This window comes from Mytilus californianus, unplaced genomic scaffold (assembly GCF_021869535.1).
Source record: "Mytilus californianus isolate M0D057914Y unplaced genomic scaffold, xbMytCali1.0.p SCAF_7, whole genome shotgun sequence".
Classification (NCBI taxonomy): domain Eukaryota; kingdom Metazoa; phylum Mollusca; class Bivalvia; order Mytilida; family Mytilidae; genus Mytilus; species Mytilus californianus.
This window is the reverse complement of record NW_026262723.1, coordinates 1160656-1179112: the sequence shown is the minus strand read 5'-3', so window position 1 is coordinate 1179112 and position 18457 is coordinate 1160656. Positions and strand designations below refer to the sequence as shown.

At 32.1% G+C, this 18457-nt stretch overlaps 2 protein-coding genes across 2 annotated transcripts in view; both read right to left on the bottom strand.

Moving 5' to 3' along the window:
- Positions 1-442: 442 nt before the first annotated feature.
- Positions 443-3931, bottom strand: LOC127709414 (uncharacterized). The gene is made up of 2 exons (XM_052214952.1): positions 3454-3931; positions 443-555 (listed from the first exon to the last, which is right to left on the bottom strand). The coding sequence occupies exons 1-2, from the start codon at positions 3923-3925 to the stop codon at positions 443-445; spliced, it is 585 nt and encodes a 194-aa protein (XP_052070912.1). The 5' UTR covers positions 3926-3931.
- A 5503-nt stretch (positions 3932-9434) lies between these two features.
- The window catches only part of LOC127708138 (leucine-rich repeat-containing protein 15-like), a 49989-nt gene continuing 40966 nt past the window's right edge, over positions 9435-18457 (bottom strand). The window contains exon 7 of the mRNA XM_052212976.1: positions 9435-9555. Coding sequence (XP_052068936.1) covers positions 9435-9555 — 121 coding nt within the window. The remainder of the gene's footprint in view (positions 9556-18457) is intronic.

Genomic DNA, 18457 nt, shown 5'->3' with positions numbered 1-18457 from the left:
CCTTAAAATAGACAACAGCAAAGTTAAAATTAAAAACGATTTAATTACAAACAAAAATTAAAGTGAACAGAAAACTAAGGCTTGAACAACACAAACCTTATAAAAACCCATATTAAAATCAGATGATCTTGAAGGATATGCAGTTTTTGTTCTACATGTTTCGCACGTCGTGTTGCGTAAGTAAGTGAAAATACTGTGATATAATTTGCAATCGGTAATGTTGAACTCGCGGAAAAATAGGACAGGATTCTAGTTACGACAAGTGAAAAATGTATCCCATAATGGTCAACCAAATTGTAATTTCGTCAAAAAATCTTTCACCGTTTTAACACCACTAGAAACACTTACCCTCTATTTAGTAAATCTTGACAGTTTACACGTGTGTATTTAATAATTTTGGTTTGATAGAACAGTTTATGTTCATTGATGATAGTTAAGTTGTTTATAGGTACCTTTTTAAGATCAGACAGGTAGCAAAAACTGCTCCAACGAGAGACATAATTGCAATAAAAGCTCCAACACTTCCGACTATTATTGGATAATTAGTATTGTAAACTGTAAAACAGAGTATGATCATTAATAAAAAATGCTTCTGAAATATCAATAATGTACATGGTGTGATTCAAGGACAATGTTTGTGTATAATTTTCACTTAATATCTTATCCTCGGAATATGGATTAAAATAACTTACTTTTGTTTCATTAAATATGTGGTTCAAATAAAATTTGATAACCTAACATCAACTTCGACCGCTGGTCAATGAATATCAGTTTTTCAAACTAAGAAAAAATGCGTATTCACCTCACCAAAGGTAGCATTATATTTATTATTTCAATTTGAATTTATCTTGCAAACCAGAACGATTTGAATGTGTTAAGCTTCTTTTGCCAATAGTATTAGACAATTGTCTGTCACTTATTTTGCGACATTGGTATCAACATGTCTAAGACTGCACATATAGGTATCTAGTGAGTTAATACAAACATTAATCGTGTCGTAAGTAAGTGACATCATTTCGTGTCGATTTCAGTCATTCTTCCTCCCTCATCACACAGTTGAAGCAGTATTTGTATTTGAAGAATACCCCTGCTATTGAAGTCCGTAAAGCATGAACATACACGAGCATAGCGTATCAGTTGAGATATGCCAACGCCACACGAGGGAACAGACGGTTTGGAACTGTTGACAAATGGAAATTTAACAATTAGAAAGTTGACATAATCACGTTTGTCCTACATTCTAGTTTGAAATTGTCCATTTGTGTCAGTATCGATGAACAGATGAAGATGTAAACGATCACTGGTTTTGACGTCTGTTTTAACCGTTTTCACACCACTTTATTCTTAGCCTTGTCTATAAAGTTCTGTTTTCAGAATGATCGCTACTCTGCTTTTGGTGTTTCATTTTAGTCACCATTTCTTAAACTTATACATCAAATGCACTTCTTACTTTTTTAAAACGCTTATAATATCTAAGTTGTCGTAAAGTTATAGATAAGAGGCAATATTAGCTTACCGATGGTCAAATCTCACAAAATGGTCAGGGGGATACAAATCAAGGTAAAGATACACAACGTACGAGAAAACCGCATGAAATTTATGCGTCTACATGATAACCGTATGATTTTTTTTGTCAGTAGGCACAACACACAACCTTCCTTATGGATGTGCTCAAGACCAAATGTTATAAAGCGAAACTGAACTAAAATACACAAAACAAACATATAATAGATTGCGGGTGCAATGGTGTCATCAATGATTGAAGTTGCACATGTAAGCGAATCTCTTTACGCGCGATAGTGAAAAGAGAAACGTCATATCGTTTTAAGAAACATCGATAATACAAATACTAAGGCGACAACTGGGATACTATTTCACAATACAGTTCGACTATTTTAAACAGTTGCGTGTTTTCTTATAATAATATATAAAAAATTGTGAATTAAAAAGATACGATATATAGTTCAATGAGGCAGAAACCCAAAGACCCACAGAAACCAAACAAATATCAAAAGGTAAACATATGGTCAATATCAATAGACAAGTTAGAATATGTAGAGATAATCAAGCTTTAAATCAACCAAGGCTTACGAAAAAATGCGACTATTTTGAAGATGGGTATCAAAGATCTTGGATAAACACACATTTTAATAAAAAAAAAAGGGAAAACATAAATATAACGTAGACAATCATTGGGGAGTTTCCGGATGGTAGAGGCACTCGAACAGATAAACTTATTTTTAGCACCAATGAATTCTTAATCAGGTAAATAACTAAGATGCATAGAATGTTACAAATCAGTTAAAAAAATCCATTTGGGAATAATGCACACCAGTTGATACGTCAAACAAAACTAAATAACAGTGTACAAATGCATTTTCAAAGTTGCTGTATTCATGTTTAAATCACTTGACTTTCTAATAAAGAAATCATACCGCAATACACTCTAATATCGACGGCAGTATTTCAAAGGAAATGTTACACAGAATGATCAAGAGTGGTACAGGAAGAAATTGTGTCCTGCTATTCAAAGGCCAGTATACTAAGAACCTTAATCTTTTTTGAAGAAGGGATAGATTTGAAGGATTTCACTTCATTATGTACAAAAAACAAAAAAAACAAAAACAAAAACAAAAACAAAACAAAACAAAACCCATCTATTTAGTGCGAGCGTAATAAAATCTTGTATAGGATTTTACCAATTCATCAATGTCTGCATAATGCAAACAAACCGATAAAGACAGAAATATATAATTATATACCATAAATATAAACAAAATGAGATGTGGTGTGAATGCGGAAGAGACAATTACCCACATAACACCACAAGGACAAGATTGTAAACAACTTCAGGTAAACACGTGTTTAAAAAAAGAAATAAAAAAAAAAAACCGTATAGTAAGCTATATAAGATACCGGGTTAATGAAATGTAATACCTTTAAAAACAGACCACTCTTGGTTTTCGTGGGTTTCGTGTTTGTAAGTCTTTAGTAATTTATGAAGTGTTTTGTAGAATGCTTTTTGTATTTTCGTCGTTTTTCGTTTTGCCATAATTTAGTCAGGCTCTCTTTGGGTGTTGTATCTCCTTCAGTATACTCCGTCTCTCCATTTATTACGTTGCAATGCACTGACGTTTAAAAATTACAATGTTTTTTTGGGGGTTTGCTCTCTTCATCATTTGGCTTTTAAGTTTTAGATTTGCGATTCATTCCTCGATTTTTACTATTTTGGGGAGACCTGTTTTCAGTGATCCGTTTATAAATATCATATGTTTATCATCTTGTATTTATTTCATATTTCGGACTGACAGAATCTATAGATTTACTAATATCGGGCGTACGACTGCTGGAGAACTCTAAGTCCCTTAGGGTATCATCAAAATAATGCCTCATGCAAATTGTTGCCACAACTAAACCTATTCTATATGGTTAAGATAAAATTGATATACTTACGAGTAGCTATTGTGTCAGTTGTGTTCTCTTTTGTTGATGCTACTGGTGTGCTCTTTTTCGTTGATACCACTATATTGATATCTTTCGTTGATTCCACTGTTGTGCTCTCTTTCTTTGATTCAACGGTGGTGCTCTCTTTCGTTGATGCGACTGTCGTGCTTTCTCTCGTTGGTACCACTGTCGTGATCTCTTTTGTTGATGTCACTGTTATGCTCTCTTTTGTTGATGCCACTGTCATGATCTCTTTTGTCGATACAAACGTTGTGCTTTCTGCTGTTTGTACCGCTGTTGTACCTTCTGTTGTTAACTCTCCTGTTATGATTTCAGTTGTTAACATATATGTGGTGTTTTCTGCTGTTTGTACCGCTGGTGTACCTTCTGTTGTTAACTCACTTGTTATGATTTCTGTTGTTAGTTTGTCTGTTGTGCTTTCTGATTCTCCTCCATTTGTTATCTTTGTGGATTGTGGCATTGTAGATTCCGTTGAGTCTAGAAATTTCATTATACAAATTACTTAATCAAAAGTAATCCTATCTTAAGAAAAGAGACTCTCTTACGAAATAGTTTAGTACATTATCTTATTTTTGGGTTACAACATTAGAAGATTATCTTATCACAGTATTATTAGGTTGACAAAAATAATTCCGCTTAGACCTATGATAATGCCCTTGAAGTGAGATGTAAGCTTGTGCACCATCTTGAAAGTTTAGGTGAAGTACAACAATAAAATATCTCAGCATGGCAAGAACATGAAATTAAAAGCAAAATTATGTTAACGCGTACAATAGATCATAGAAATGGTTACTAAAACTTGCTTATTGTCCCCCTAAAGTGAATGCAGACTGTTACAAAAACGATCTACTATTAATAGATTGTTGATTGATTCCATTCAGTGGCAAATAATACAGAACAAATGAGCAATCAACATGTTTGGCATGGTTCTGCAAAGAAGGGCGAACGGGATGGAGTGTGGTACATTTGAACTGCAACTGGAAAATGTATGTGTGTAGGAAAGGGTAAAATATAACAGGCTTACTTCTCATATGGTTGCTACAAGGTTCACTACCATGCAGAGCGCGTAGTAATCACCCTACATTGTCCGTCAGATATGATGTCTCAACTCAGATCGGATGTGGCAGTGTAATAATGCATTTCCAAATAACGCAAGAATTTTACTAGAGGACAGGAGAAGTCAAGGGATGACCATATTTATATATCACAGTGAAATTGCAATCAATCATCTCATCAAAGACCTTGTTAATTAAATTTTGAATTGCTGTCAAATCTCATTGATTTTTTATTGATAAAAACAAATATAAAATACTAAATAGATACACTTTTGCAGATTAAAAAGGGTGAGTATATAATTTTTTTCTATAATAATTTTTCAATAACTTCTGTAAAGTAAGTGGACAAATAAAATAGCAAAATCTACAAGAATTATACATAAATTACATTTTCAATTACTAGTATGTTATTTATTAAATTGACGCAATTCACGATAACAACCTAACCTGTTTCGTGTTTATGTGATTGATCAATCGGAAAATTTTTGAATATGTTCATATGCCTGTTAACCCAAAATTAAATATATAACACGAAAAACAATTTTTAAAACGATGAAAATTTTTTACGTTTCTATAGAATTAAAGTTTTTACTAGCCATTACACAAACAATTATTACTGTATGCTTATATATATTTTATAAATCCACGGTTGAAATTAATCCAAAACTCAATCAAACGTTTGAAACACCATGTATAAAGAAATAACAGCCCTATACCTCAATGCTCTCAAATTTCCTTTTCGAGATATGATTTAGAATTCTTGCTCCAAATTGTCTATAAATTTTCATGATTACACATGTGCATATTTGTCTTGTACCTTCTTAATAAAATAGAATAATGTTCAATAAGGTGCAGATATTGAAAATAAAATCATTTTGTTATGAATTTTACATTGCTTCTTCATTGTTTATCTTTAATTGGATAATATTACCTGAACAGTCGGTGAAGTTAATATCATATACAAAGGTTGCTGTGCCATTACATGTCGCAGATGCACCCAACAAGTGTGTATTGTTGAGTAAATATAGCTTGAGATACTCCAAATCACAGTCACAGCAATCCAGTGGGTTGTTGGCTAATTTTCTGTTGAGGCAAACATAAAAATTAAATCTTATTTGATTCGTCGGAGCATGCAATTTGGATACAAATTGTAAGTAAACTACTTTTTTTTAAATTATATAAAAGAATATGTTTCAGTATACTTACTGATCATTAATAATCTGTTAAGATTGATAAACTGGATGAAAGCGAGTTGTAAATATTTCTTCTTTAGAGGCATTTTTGATCAGATTTCAATTATAAAAAAATTAAAGATCTTGTGGATATAATCGATCTTCTTCAGTTAGTGAAATTGAATAACATTTTTTTACTTCTTTTTACCTTAAGCAATTATTACAAAATTCTTAATTAATAACAAATAAAAGTTGTCTACAATCGTTTCCCCAAAAAAATATGAATGTTTTTGAGAACTTACAAATTTGCTGAGTACAACTTTCCTACTACATGTTTTTTTTTTATAAAGGCAACGCGGATGTCATTAGTGCAGCTGAAAATGCCAAGCATGTTTTAGATAAAAAATTCATCCTGTTTTTTGGGGTGCTCATTTTCTTCAATCTGTAGTTTTTTATATAGTGTTTAATGAGATTTTGTCGTCACTTCTATTTACTTAATTCCATAAATGGAGTTGTGCGACGTTGTTTGGACTTTGCGAGTCAGACATCAACACAGGGATGGGCAAACTCATAGGTCGAAAGCAAAGTTACAATGTCATAGCAAAAAAATTTTTTGTTGAAAAAGACTTTCGTTGAACGTAACAGATATGTTGTCAATCAAGTAACCAAACATCTTCACTTTGGCCATTCTTTTTTATGAAACAAAGGAGGACCAATTCATTTAACTTGTCTTTTAGTTTTGGACCTGGAATATATTTGTAATGGGAAGAGTATTTAAATATTTAAATATTATTGCAAGGGGATTGAGATTCAGATTATATCGGTTCTTATACATTATTGGCTTTCAAATATTCGGTTTTGAGCGTTTTGATGAAGGTAAACACAGAAAAACGATTCGTACGCATGCATTTTATTAAGTGTTGTTTTTATTGTTAACGGTATATGTAACAGATCATTGGATTTTCTAATATCCACATCTGATTCACACCGCACCTACAGCAAGTAATTTTACAATAACTTCTGTTAAAATGAATGTTAAAAATCTTGAAAAAGATGTTTTTTTGCAATTTGAAGTAATATAACTATGTTGTATAAGACAAATATACAATCAGGTATCAAATATAATGCAACTGACAACTATGAAATTTTGTTAAGCAATTCGTCCAGACCAAATTAAAACCAGAAGCTTTGTAACAAATGGATATTAACGTAAATGTGTAAAATTGAACTGGAATCTTAGAATGTGACAAACGATGATTTATGTAAGGTTCGATATTCTTTATTAGTCAGAACAGACACGGATATATCGATTATTTTATAGGATATGATTGTAATTATGCAATCTGTATAATGTTCAATTGTTTTTACATTTAGTCGGTTGTATTCATGTGTCAGGTGACCTTTTATGAAAAAAAGGTCGGTCGAGCACCAACAATTCGATTCTACAATAAATCTACTGCAATAAAAAGCAAATGGAAAAAAATCCTGGACAGGTTCTTTTTTTTCCTGACTCGGACTCTTTATGATTTAATCTAAAGCATGCAATACTGACGCCAATAATAGTCGATTGGTATGCATTTGTTACCTTTACCCTGGCAACCATTCAGATTTAATCATCTATAAATTTGAACTATTAATTCTAAATTGTTTAATGTACTTTTATCTCTGTTAACAGATACCAATGATTTCTTTGTTAAACTGGTTCATCATAATGGTATGAACAAAAATCGAAATGTCTTTGTTCTGTGATGTGAAACATTTATCTAAATTAGAATGGACTTGAGGACTAAAAAATCACTTAAGAGATATAATCCTTCGGGTAACATAATTAATGTTAGATGTGATGTTTATGGTAGCAGCAACACAACACACACAAAAAAATCTCACGTGCTTCTACATCAAATATTGCAACTAGTATACATACAGGGTGTCAAGAGCTGGTAGGTTTTGAAATGTTCCTTCCTGTATTGTAGTTATTTGATTACTGCTCAAATCTCTGAAACAAAACAAAGTAATGTTAATTGTATTCTACACCAAAGAAATGGTTCATTATAATGCAATCGATTTGTATAAATGGTTCTGATTGGATAACAGCAAGCGTACAATTCTTTATCTACCTGTCTGTAGGTAAGAGAAAATGATATTTTGATTTTCTGTTCTGTATTGACATTTTATTTCTTCAATATTAACCTTAGGAAAAAAAACCATTTTACTTCAAAAGATATCCTTTGATCTAATTTTATTACATTTCGAGACATTCAAGAAGCCCTGAGTTTATGACTTTTCAACAGCGGTATACTACTGTTGCCTTTATTTACATTGGACGCCAGAAGCATACATGTGACGTCACCTTGTTCAGTTGCCAAAGACGATAACATTATTTTGCGGAATTTTTGTTTTATGAAATTATATACCGAATTAATGACTGAAACGGAACGACATTATACTGGACATAACAGTATTATATTTGAAGCTTGGCCTACATAAAACTTTGTTTTACTGTCGCAAATATATGTTTAGTACCAGTTCCGCTACGCGTCGCTAGATAAACTCATTTGCGACAGTAAAATCCGCGTTTTACGTAGGCCAAACTTCAAATAGAATGCAGTTCTGTCTTAATTATTATTGAAAGATAAAGATTTGTCAAAATTGATAAATATCATATAAGAATATTGGTGTGACCATTACACCAGTCAATAAACAGCATTACCGTTAGGCATTAGTAGAAACCAATATTAAAAAAAGTCAACATAAAAAAACGGCAAAAAGTATAATAGTCGATTGGTATGCACTTGTTATCATAAATAAAGGCAACAGTAGTTTACCGGTGTTCAAAAGTCATAAGTCAATTTAAAGAAAACAAATCCGGGTTACAAACCAAAATCGAGGGGAAAAAAAAAATATAAGAGGAAAACAAAGGAACCACAGGAACACCGAAATGCAACAAAAACAAACGCCAACAAACATAGAAACAAACTCTTTGATAAGAACTGCCATATTCCTGACTTGGTACAGGACATTTTAAGATCTGAGAGTACTCGCAATTACTGACAGCTAGTTAAAAACCAATAACAACTAATAAAAAAAAAATCATGCATCTAAGACTAGGTAAGTTTTTTTTCTACCACTTGGTCGATGACACTTCTGATGAAGGTTTCCCTCCTATTGTATCATCAGCTTAGTACCCAGCAGTTCTGTGTTGACATGCACTATTGTTGATATGGTCATAATTATAAATTGACTGTTTACAAAACCTTTAATTTTTTTGAAAAACTAATTATTTTCTACATAAGTAATACATGTATATTACCTTAGCTTTATTTGCATCCCTTTCGGAAAATCTGGTCGTCAGTGTACTTCAACTTCGTACATTATTAGGCCCTTTTAAACATTTTTAATTCGAGTGTCAAACGTGTTTCATTTAGACAAAACGCGCGTCTGGCGTACAAAACCCGTGTCTGTGATATGTTTATATGCTATGACATGTTTTGTTTTTGGTATGGTTTTGTGGTTTTGTCGACGATGTATGCATGCTATGGAAAATCTCAAATTTAGTAGCATGTGTCTTATTTTTGTTCCTATGGTTTGAAATTCGAAATTTGGTTTGGCATTCTCACTTATTAATACATGTTACATAGCTTAACCAACTGGGGAAACAGTCGTTACGGTTGAGGACGGCAGAACTCCATGTATCGTTATCATTGATAATAGTAAATTAAGTCTGACACTACTTTTTTTAGATTCAGTTTTCATTTTCCTCTTGATGAAATATTGTCAAAATGTATACATACAGTTCGAATAGCGCTGGTAAGTCTTGAAATACTCCTAGCTCTATTGTAGTTATTTGATTGCTAAATAAATACCTGAAACAAAACAATGTTGATGTTTCATATATTTTACACTATGGAAATGTGAATAATTATCTAGTTAAACATGTTAAATATGAGCAACAGTAGTTAACAGATGATCAAACAAACTACATTGACAGATTGTTTTTCTATTCTAATTTGACGTGCATCTTTCGCTTTGTTGGGTACTATAAAGTCATCATAGATTTCAATTATGTGTGCTAGACGCGTTTTCTGTAAACAAAAGACTCATCGGTAAAGCTCGAAAATACAAAAAAGTGATAAAGGTCAATATATTATTATTGAAAAGGCAACAAACGTAAAATTTGCAACGACACCACGGTATTAAGTATCGTATGGCAAATGCATTTTCTATCCTTCTCAATTAATAATTATAACCTAGGTATCTCCTATTCATTGTCTACCTTGCATTTCAACACTCGTCTACTTATTAAAAACTAATGGAATGCAATCAAAAATACTGAATTATGAAGAAAATACTGAACTATGAAGAAAATTCAAAACGGAAATTCCTTTATCAAATGGCAAAATCAAAAGCTAAAACACATGAAACAACTGTCATGAACCTGACTTGGTACAGGCATTTTCTTATGTAGAAAATGGTAAATTAAACCTCGTTTTACAGTTATCTACATCTCTCAATTGTATGACAGTCGCATAAAATTCCATTATATTGACAACAAGATATGAACTTAATAAACGGACATAATAGGCAAAAATGTCAAAAAAAAGGGGTAAATGAGCGCTTAAAATACCAAACCTTATTTAACAATTAAAAGAGCAATAGCGTTTAACCATGATTTCATTCCGCTAGATAAGCATAACGACAATTAATGTATTTACAGTCATTTTCTAGAACAAAATATGTAAAAATATTTAAAACCTAATTTTAACGTTGCCAAGCTTATATAACCTAAAGTATCTCCCCAAACCGGACATGGAATAGTAGCTCTGCATGAGTTAGATGACATGTATTTTTGTAAGGTTCACTTTGCTCAGACTTAAGTTTTTCTAACCTGATATAAATGATGCGTTAATCTATTAACACTTGGTCGATGACACTACTGATGGAGGATTCCTTCCTGGGGGTATATTAAGCATAGTGGTCAGCAATTCTGTGCTGACATGCACTATTATTGCTATGGTCATAACTATAAGTTAACTGTTTACAAAACTGTTAGTTTTTTCGACAAACTACGGATTTTCTACCAAAGGAATAGATTGCCTCAGCTATATCTGTCATCCTTTTCGAAAGTTTTGGTCTTCATAATTCTTCAACTTCGTTCTTTATTTTGGCCTTTTTAATAGCCATAAAACCAGGTTTTACCCACCATTTTTGTCTTAAAATTTCCTGTACCAAGTCAGAAATATGGCGGTTGTTATCAAATATTTCGTTTCTATGTATGTTGGCGTTTGGTTTTTTTGCACTTCAGTGTTTCTGTCGTTCCTCTGTTTTCCACTTATAGCTGATGTGTTTCCTCGGTTTAAGTTTGAAACCCGGATTTGTTTTCTCTCAATCCATTTATGACTTTTGAACAGCGGTATACTACTGTTGCCTTTATTTGTTTTGAGTATCACAAATGTGTTTTTAGAACGGAACGCGCATCTGGCGTACACATTTTTAATCCCGGTGAATGTGATGTAATTATTTACTATGTCATGAATACAAATCGTGTACAAATCCCTATCAATGCATGATTATAACTTTCGTTTCCCATATTCTTTATCATTGTAACATTCGTCTTCTTAAAAACTCCATATAACGTCAACATTGATAGTAAATCTAGTCTGAAGATGATTAAGTTTACGTATATATTTAAATTTTTTCATGATAAAATATAAAAACAATGTATACATACAGACGGTCAAGAGCTGGTAGGCCTTGAAACATTCCTTGTTGTAGTATAGATATTTGATTGTTGTACAATAATCCGGAAAAAATAACGGTATTCTTTCATACATGAGCGGTGTCGGATAGAAATTGACATTAAGCAAGTGCACGTATAAATGTTCATGTTTGATCGTTTTTGGAACATCCAAATATGAAATACAAGATGAATTGTGATGTGTTTTGTTTCTTATATTAAATCAATACAAAACAGTTACAGACTTTGCATAGATATTTGTTCAACCCGAAATTAGTTCACAAAGGTATTTATATTCAATTGCATAATGTCGATTTCTATCCAATGCATTCATAATTAACTCTAACATAATTGTTCATTTGTTTTTGATAGATGAAAATTTGATAAATATAGTTTATTGATATTGATATGACAATAACGCCAGTCAGTTAACAATTTTAAATATAGGCAACAACAGTTTACAGATGTTTAAACAGATGTTGAAAAGCAACAAACGTAAAATTGGCCACGACAACACATTATTTGGTAATACATCGCAAATGCTTTTTTTTTTCCTTATCAATAAATAATTATTACTTCGGAATTCCCTATGTTGTGACTAACTAGTGTTGCAACACTCTTTTACTTATTTAAAACTAATAGAATGCAATCAAATTAGCGCTATTAATACCAAACTCGTAATAAACAATTAACAGAGCAATAGCATTAAATAATGATTTGACTTCGCCAAATAAGCCCTATTGCAATTAATTTATTTACATTCATTTTCAAGAACAAAATATGTTAAAATAATTAACACCCAATTTAAATGTTGCCAAGCTGATATAACCAAAAGTATATCTCAAAACTGGACACTGATTAAGAGCTCTGCATGAGGTAGATAATCAAAATATTTTTCTATGGTTCATTTTGCTCAGACTTAATATTTAAAAAGGAGATGTAGTATGTTTGCCAATGAGACAACTCTTCACAAGAGACCAAATGACACAGATATTAATAACTATAGGTCATCGTACGGCCTTCAACAATGAGCAAATCCCATACCGCATAGTCAGCTATAAAAGGCCTTGGATTGACAAATGTAAAACAATTCAAACGAAAAAACTAATGGCCTAATTTATGTACAAAATAATGAACGAAAAAACAAATATGTTATACAGCAACAAACGACAACCACCGAATTACAGGCTCCTGACTTGGGACAGGCACATACAGAATGTGGCGGGGTTAAACATGTTAGCGGGCGCCCAACCCTCCTTCTAACCCGGGACGGTGGTGTAACAGTACAACATAAGAACAAACCATTAAAATCAGTTGAAAAAGGCGTAAAAACATAAACAGCAGTAGTTGTCCTTTTCTGGATTTGGACATTTCAATCTCTAAAGGAAAACTTGAAAATTTACGACAAAAGAGACGATTTTTCATTCCCTATTGTTAATTTTCCTTTTTCAGATGGCGATGTTCCTTTGGCTCCATCACACGGTGTTTATATATCCCAACTCGTTCGTTATGCCCGTGTGTGTAGTGGTGTCATAGATTTTAACGAACGTAATCAATGCATCACTGGTAAATTATCAAGTCAGGGATTTCGTTACCATAAATTACGTAAAATTTTTGCTAAGTTTTTTCATAGATACAAAGATTTGATTAGTAAATTTGGCTGTACTTGTAGAAAACTGATTAAAACGGTATTTCACATCCTAAATTTTACGGTAATATTATACTTAAAGCGCGGAAATCACTATGTGATCCGTGTAAACTCATCGAACCTTTAAACAAACTTATTAGTAAAGATTATCTTACCAATGTTGTAATTAGATCTTTGAATATAGTTTACATTGGCACTAATATCGATTTTGTCATCAGCAAATTAAAACATAACTAAACTGTATTCTTTTCAAACGGGATGTATAAAGACACACCCACGTTCGTTTTGATCTATAAAGAGGTTAAACTCCTAACTATCCTACTGTATGTCGATACATTTATTTTTGGCATTGCACTAGTCATGTCTTCTTTGACTGTCCATGACGTTAAAATACTAAATCCCTGGGATGTGTTTTAGTTGATGTTAGTCTCTGATGCATGATTTTTTATTATTAATTATTTTGGCTTTTAACTAGCTGTCAGTAACTGCGAGTACTCTCAAATCGTACTTTCTTGTTTATTTGACCTGTTGATACTAATTGTATTGCTTTTTAGTTATTTAATGTTATTCAGGGTTATATCTGGTCTATTTACCAGCTTTGATAAGTGTTTGGTATTACTATAAATTTTTCACTTCGTACTATGAACATCAAAATTATTTATTTTGTAAAAATATTTCCTTTCTCTATTGGAACTGTACACGTATACCTAACAACAGAATTATTTTCATTTACCTGTGTTTAAAGTTATTGCAAATGGCTGATACTTTTGTTCGAGCATATTGTTTTTCTTTAATTGTTTAACATTTCATACCGATATAATATGTTACTTTTATTATTCTTCCCTTAGTTTATTTATAATTTTGTATTTACATTGTATCATAGGTCAAATTTATTTGTTCAGTGTATGTTCAATGGTGTCAATATGTCCTTTGATTGAATTAAGCTATTTCGGTTGATATTTTATAGTGTGTCTTTCTATGTTGTGATGTTACACTATTGTTTCTGAAAAAAGGTGAAGGTTTGGTACCATTAAAACGTTTAAACCCGCTGCATTTGTTTGCACCTGTCCCAGGAATCTGATGTTCAGTAGTTGTCGTTTGTTGATGTGGTTCATAAGTGTTTCTCGTTTCTCGTTTTTTATATAGATTAGACCGTTGGTTTTCCCGTTTGAATGGTTTTACACTAGTAATTTTGGGGGCCCTTTATAGCTTACTGTTCGGTGTGAGCCAAGGCTCCGTGTTGAAGACCGTACTGTGACCTATAATGGTTTACTTTTATAAATTTTGACTCGGATGGAGAGTTGTCTCATTGGCACTCATACCACATCTTCTTATATCTATTAACACATCAGATGGATACAAATAGAAATACATCCAACAGAAACACAAAATAGACGTGGCCGGGTACTTGTACATTCCAATATAAAAAAGACACTAAGTACAGATCTGAGAGTACTCGCAATTACTGACAGCTAGTTCAAAGCCAATAACAACTAATAAAAAAATCATGCATCTTAGACTTGTTTAGTATTTTTTGCTACCACTTGGTCGATGACACTTCTGATGGAGGTTTTCCTCCTACTGTATCATAAACTTAGTACTCAGCAATTCTGTGTTAACATGCACTATTGTTGATATGGTCATACTTATAAATTGACTGTTTACAAAACCTTAATTTTTTTTTAAAAAACAAATGATTTCTACATAAGTAATAGATTACCTTAGCTTTATTTGCATCCCTTTCGGAAAATCGGGCCGCCAGTGTACTTCAACTTCGTACATTATTAGGCATTTTTAAACATTTTAAATTCGAGTGTCAAATGTGTTTTATTTAGACAAAACGCGCATCTGGCGTACAAAACCCGTGTCTGTGATGTGTTTATATGCTATGTCATGTTTTGTTTTTGGTATGGTTTTGTGGTTTTGTCGACGATGTATGCATGCTATGGAAAATCTCAAATTTAGTAGCATGTGTCTTATTTTTGTTCCTACGGTTTGAAATTCGAAATTTGGTTTGGCATTCTCACTTATTAATACATGTTACATAGCTTAACCAACTGGGGAAACAGTCGTTACGGTTGAGGACGGCAGAACTCCATGTATCGTTATCATTGATAATAGTAAACCAAGTCTGACACTACTTTTTTTAGATTCAGTTTTCATTTTCCTCTTGATGAAATATTGTCAAAATGTATACATACAAACGGTTAAGCGCTGGAAGGTCTTGAAATGATCCTAGCTCTATTGTAGTTATTTTATTGCTGTACAAATACCTGAAACAAAACAATGGTGATGTTACATATATTTTACGTTAAGTAAATTGTTTATTATCATTGATATGTGAATAATTATCTGACTAAATACGAACAACAGCAGTTTACCGATGTTCAAACAAGCTACATTGACAAATTGTCTCGTATCGTAATGTATGGGATAACTTAATAGTATTCATGAAAGCAACATGTTTCGCAAATCATTGTTTTATCATTACGAATGAAAGATTATTACGTCCGAATTCATCAGTCATTGTCTATCTTGCATTGTAACACCCGTCTACTTATTTAAACATAGTAGAATGCACATGGATTTGTATCTACTGTTTTTTTTAGTAGATATTGAAATAAGTCAAATGTATGGTTTTTTACTTGATGTGGTTGTACCCTTTGCCAAACACATGTTCTAAGTCCCTAGGAGTCTATATATACTCAACACAGAGAGAGATCTTTGGTTGTTGCAACTGTAACAAGGCCGTTATCAAATCATAATGAAAGTGATACTTGAGATTCAAAATATGAAAAAAAGATTAATGATAAGCACATAGGATCACTAAAGATATATGTTTTTATTTAAAGAGAGGCAAATAAACCCAAAGTGACATGGTCAAAAAAAAGAAAAATAGAAACAGACAAACAACAGTACACTAACCAACATAGAAAATCAAAGACTTGGCAACACGAACCCCACCAAAAACTGGGAATGGTCTCGGGTGTTCTGGAAGGGTCAGCAGATCATTCATAATAAGGGGCCCTTTATAGCTTGCTGTTCGGTGTGAGCCAAGGTTCCGTGTTGAAGGCCGTACTTTGACCTACAATTGTTTACTTTTTACACATAATGATATGGATGGAGAGTTGTCTCATTAGCACTTACATCTTATTTGTATATAAGAGCAGATTTTTTCATTCTGGAATACATTAAAGTTATTAGAGGAAATGGTTTGACATATATTTAAGTCCCAGCTTAGTTATATGTTGTTGTCTTTTACGACGCCAATTAGAAACAGAATTTGAAACCGAAATAATCAAAACGTTAATTGTTCTTTTGTTTGTATTTCTAAATTATTAACCTTTACTATTTAGTACATTTTAGGTAATATCCTTTTGACGTGGCTTGGTACTTATACATCCCGCCATTGTGTTATTGGACAATGATTAATTTTGTATTCTTGTCTTTTATTTTTGTCTTATGTGCCTTGTCTATATGTCATTTTGTTTTTCTTTGTGGATATTTTTATTTATGTTTGTAAGGATTAAGATTATAACGCTGTGTTGACTGCCGTACTATTTTTGACATTGTGTCTATGTGTCTGTTTGTTTTGTTCACAAATTGTTGTCAATATAATAGAGTTTTATACTGTCATACAAGTGAGAGGTTTAGCTAGCTATAAAACCAGGTTTAATGTACCATTTTCTACATAAAGTAAATGCCTATGCGAAGTCAAGAATACTAAAGTTGTATTCCTTTCGTTGTGTTTGAACTTTTGATTTTCCCATTTGATTATGAACTTTCCGTTTTGAGTTTCCCTTGGAGTTCGGTATTTTTGTTATTTAACTTTTAACTGTTATGTATTTTTTCGATTTTGAATGATGCTTTTTATATACTCCTGTCCATTACCTAATCTTTTTACCACCTCAACTATGATAATCAAACCCTTTACAATACACACGGACAACAATTAAAAATTATTATCACATACGGTTGTTTTTACCAGTCAAACAGACTCATAAAAAGTCTGCATTATTTGCTTTAAGTAATCTCTATAAAAGCGAATCAAAGAATTCTCGAAAGTACTTGACGTAATCTTAAATTGAATAATTTACTAATATAGAACATTTGCCGTCCTTTACGTTTGCATCAGCCGTCATATTTTCGGGAGAAATGTATACACCAACGTCAAAACAGTGATAGCAGAGTGCATTACACAGTAAAATGGTATAAATCTTCAAATGCACAAATGTATAAAGAAACCATTCATATCATATTTGTAATTGTGAATCTGAGTGGTTTGTATCAACCAAATGTAACAGTAAATGATAACAATAAATAAAAGTAATGTATGTTTTACTTGATCACGTGCATTTCAAACCACACAAATGTTTTGAATGACAAGTTTTAATATTGTGACGAAATGTCGGTTCCCTGAAATGGAACTTGTTTCCCCTAAAATTGTGTGATGACGTCGTTTCAATCGTACCGATAAATGACCTTTGTTATTATATATTTCTGGTATAAGTGTGTTTAAACATTGTTAACTCTAAAACTTCTATTATCCTTTCCTCTGTTTTTGCATTGGAGCACATCATAACTGTTTAACGTTTTACGAATGTTGGTAATAACCAGTTCCGGTTTCGGTAATTTAGGTATTTCCTAAATGGTAAACCCAATCAGTAAAAAGTATAAATATATAAAGAATATTTCCATAAAAAATTGGATGTGAAATACCTGAACGTATAAGAAGTCTACATGTTGAGCTATATTTACGAATGATGTCCTTATACCGATGATAAAATTTAGTAAATGTTTTGACTAGTTTGTGATATCGAAAACCGTGGTGTAATAATTTTTCAGTAATACATAAATTTCTCTCGTTAAAATCTAAAACATTGTTACATACACGAGCGAATTGTACAAGTTGAGATATATAAACACCGTAAGATGGTGACAAGGGAACATCACCATCTAAAAATGGATAATTAACGATAGGAAATGAAAAATCATCTCTTTTATCATATATTTTAGTATTAAGCTTTCCATTAATGATATAGATATCAAGATCGAGGAAAGGGCAGTGGTCATTGTTAGTATTAGCTTTATTTAAAGTAAGTTCAACAGGATAAATTTCTTTAGTATACATACTGAAGTCGTCATTATTGAGAGCCAAAATATCATCCAAATATCTAAAAGTATTATTAAATGTGTGTATCAGATGTTGTTTCGATGGGTCTTTGCTGATTTTTGTCATAAATTGTAACTCATAGCAATACAAAAAAAGGTCCGCAATAAGTGGTGCACGGTTAGTCCCCATTGGAATTCCGATAACCTGACGATATACGGAATCTCCAAAGCGAACAAAAATGTTAGCGAACAAAAATGGATGACTGCATGC

Coding starts and splice junctions, on each gene's coding strand:
- LOC127709414 (XM_052214952.1), bottom strand. CDS start 3,925: ATGCCACAATCCACAAAGATAACAAATGGAGGAGAATCAGAAAGCACA. Junction 556..3,453: donor AACTGACACAATAGCTACTC/GTAAGTATATCA, acceptor TCTGTTTTACAG/TTTACAATACTAATTATCCA.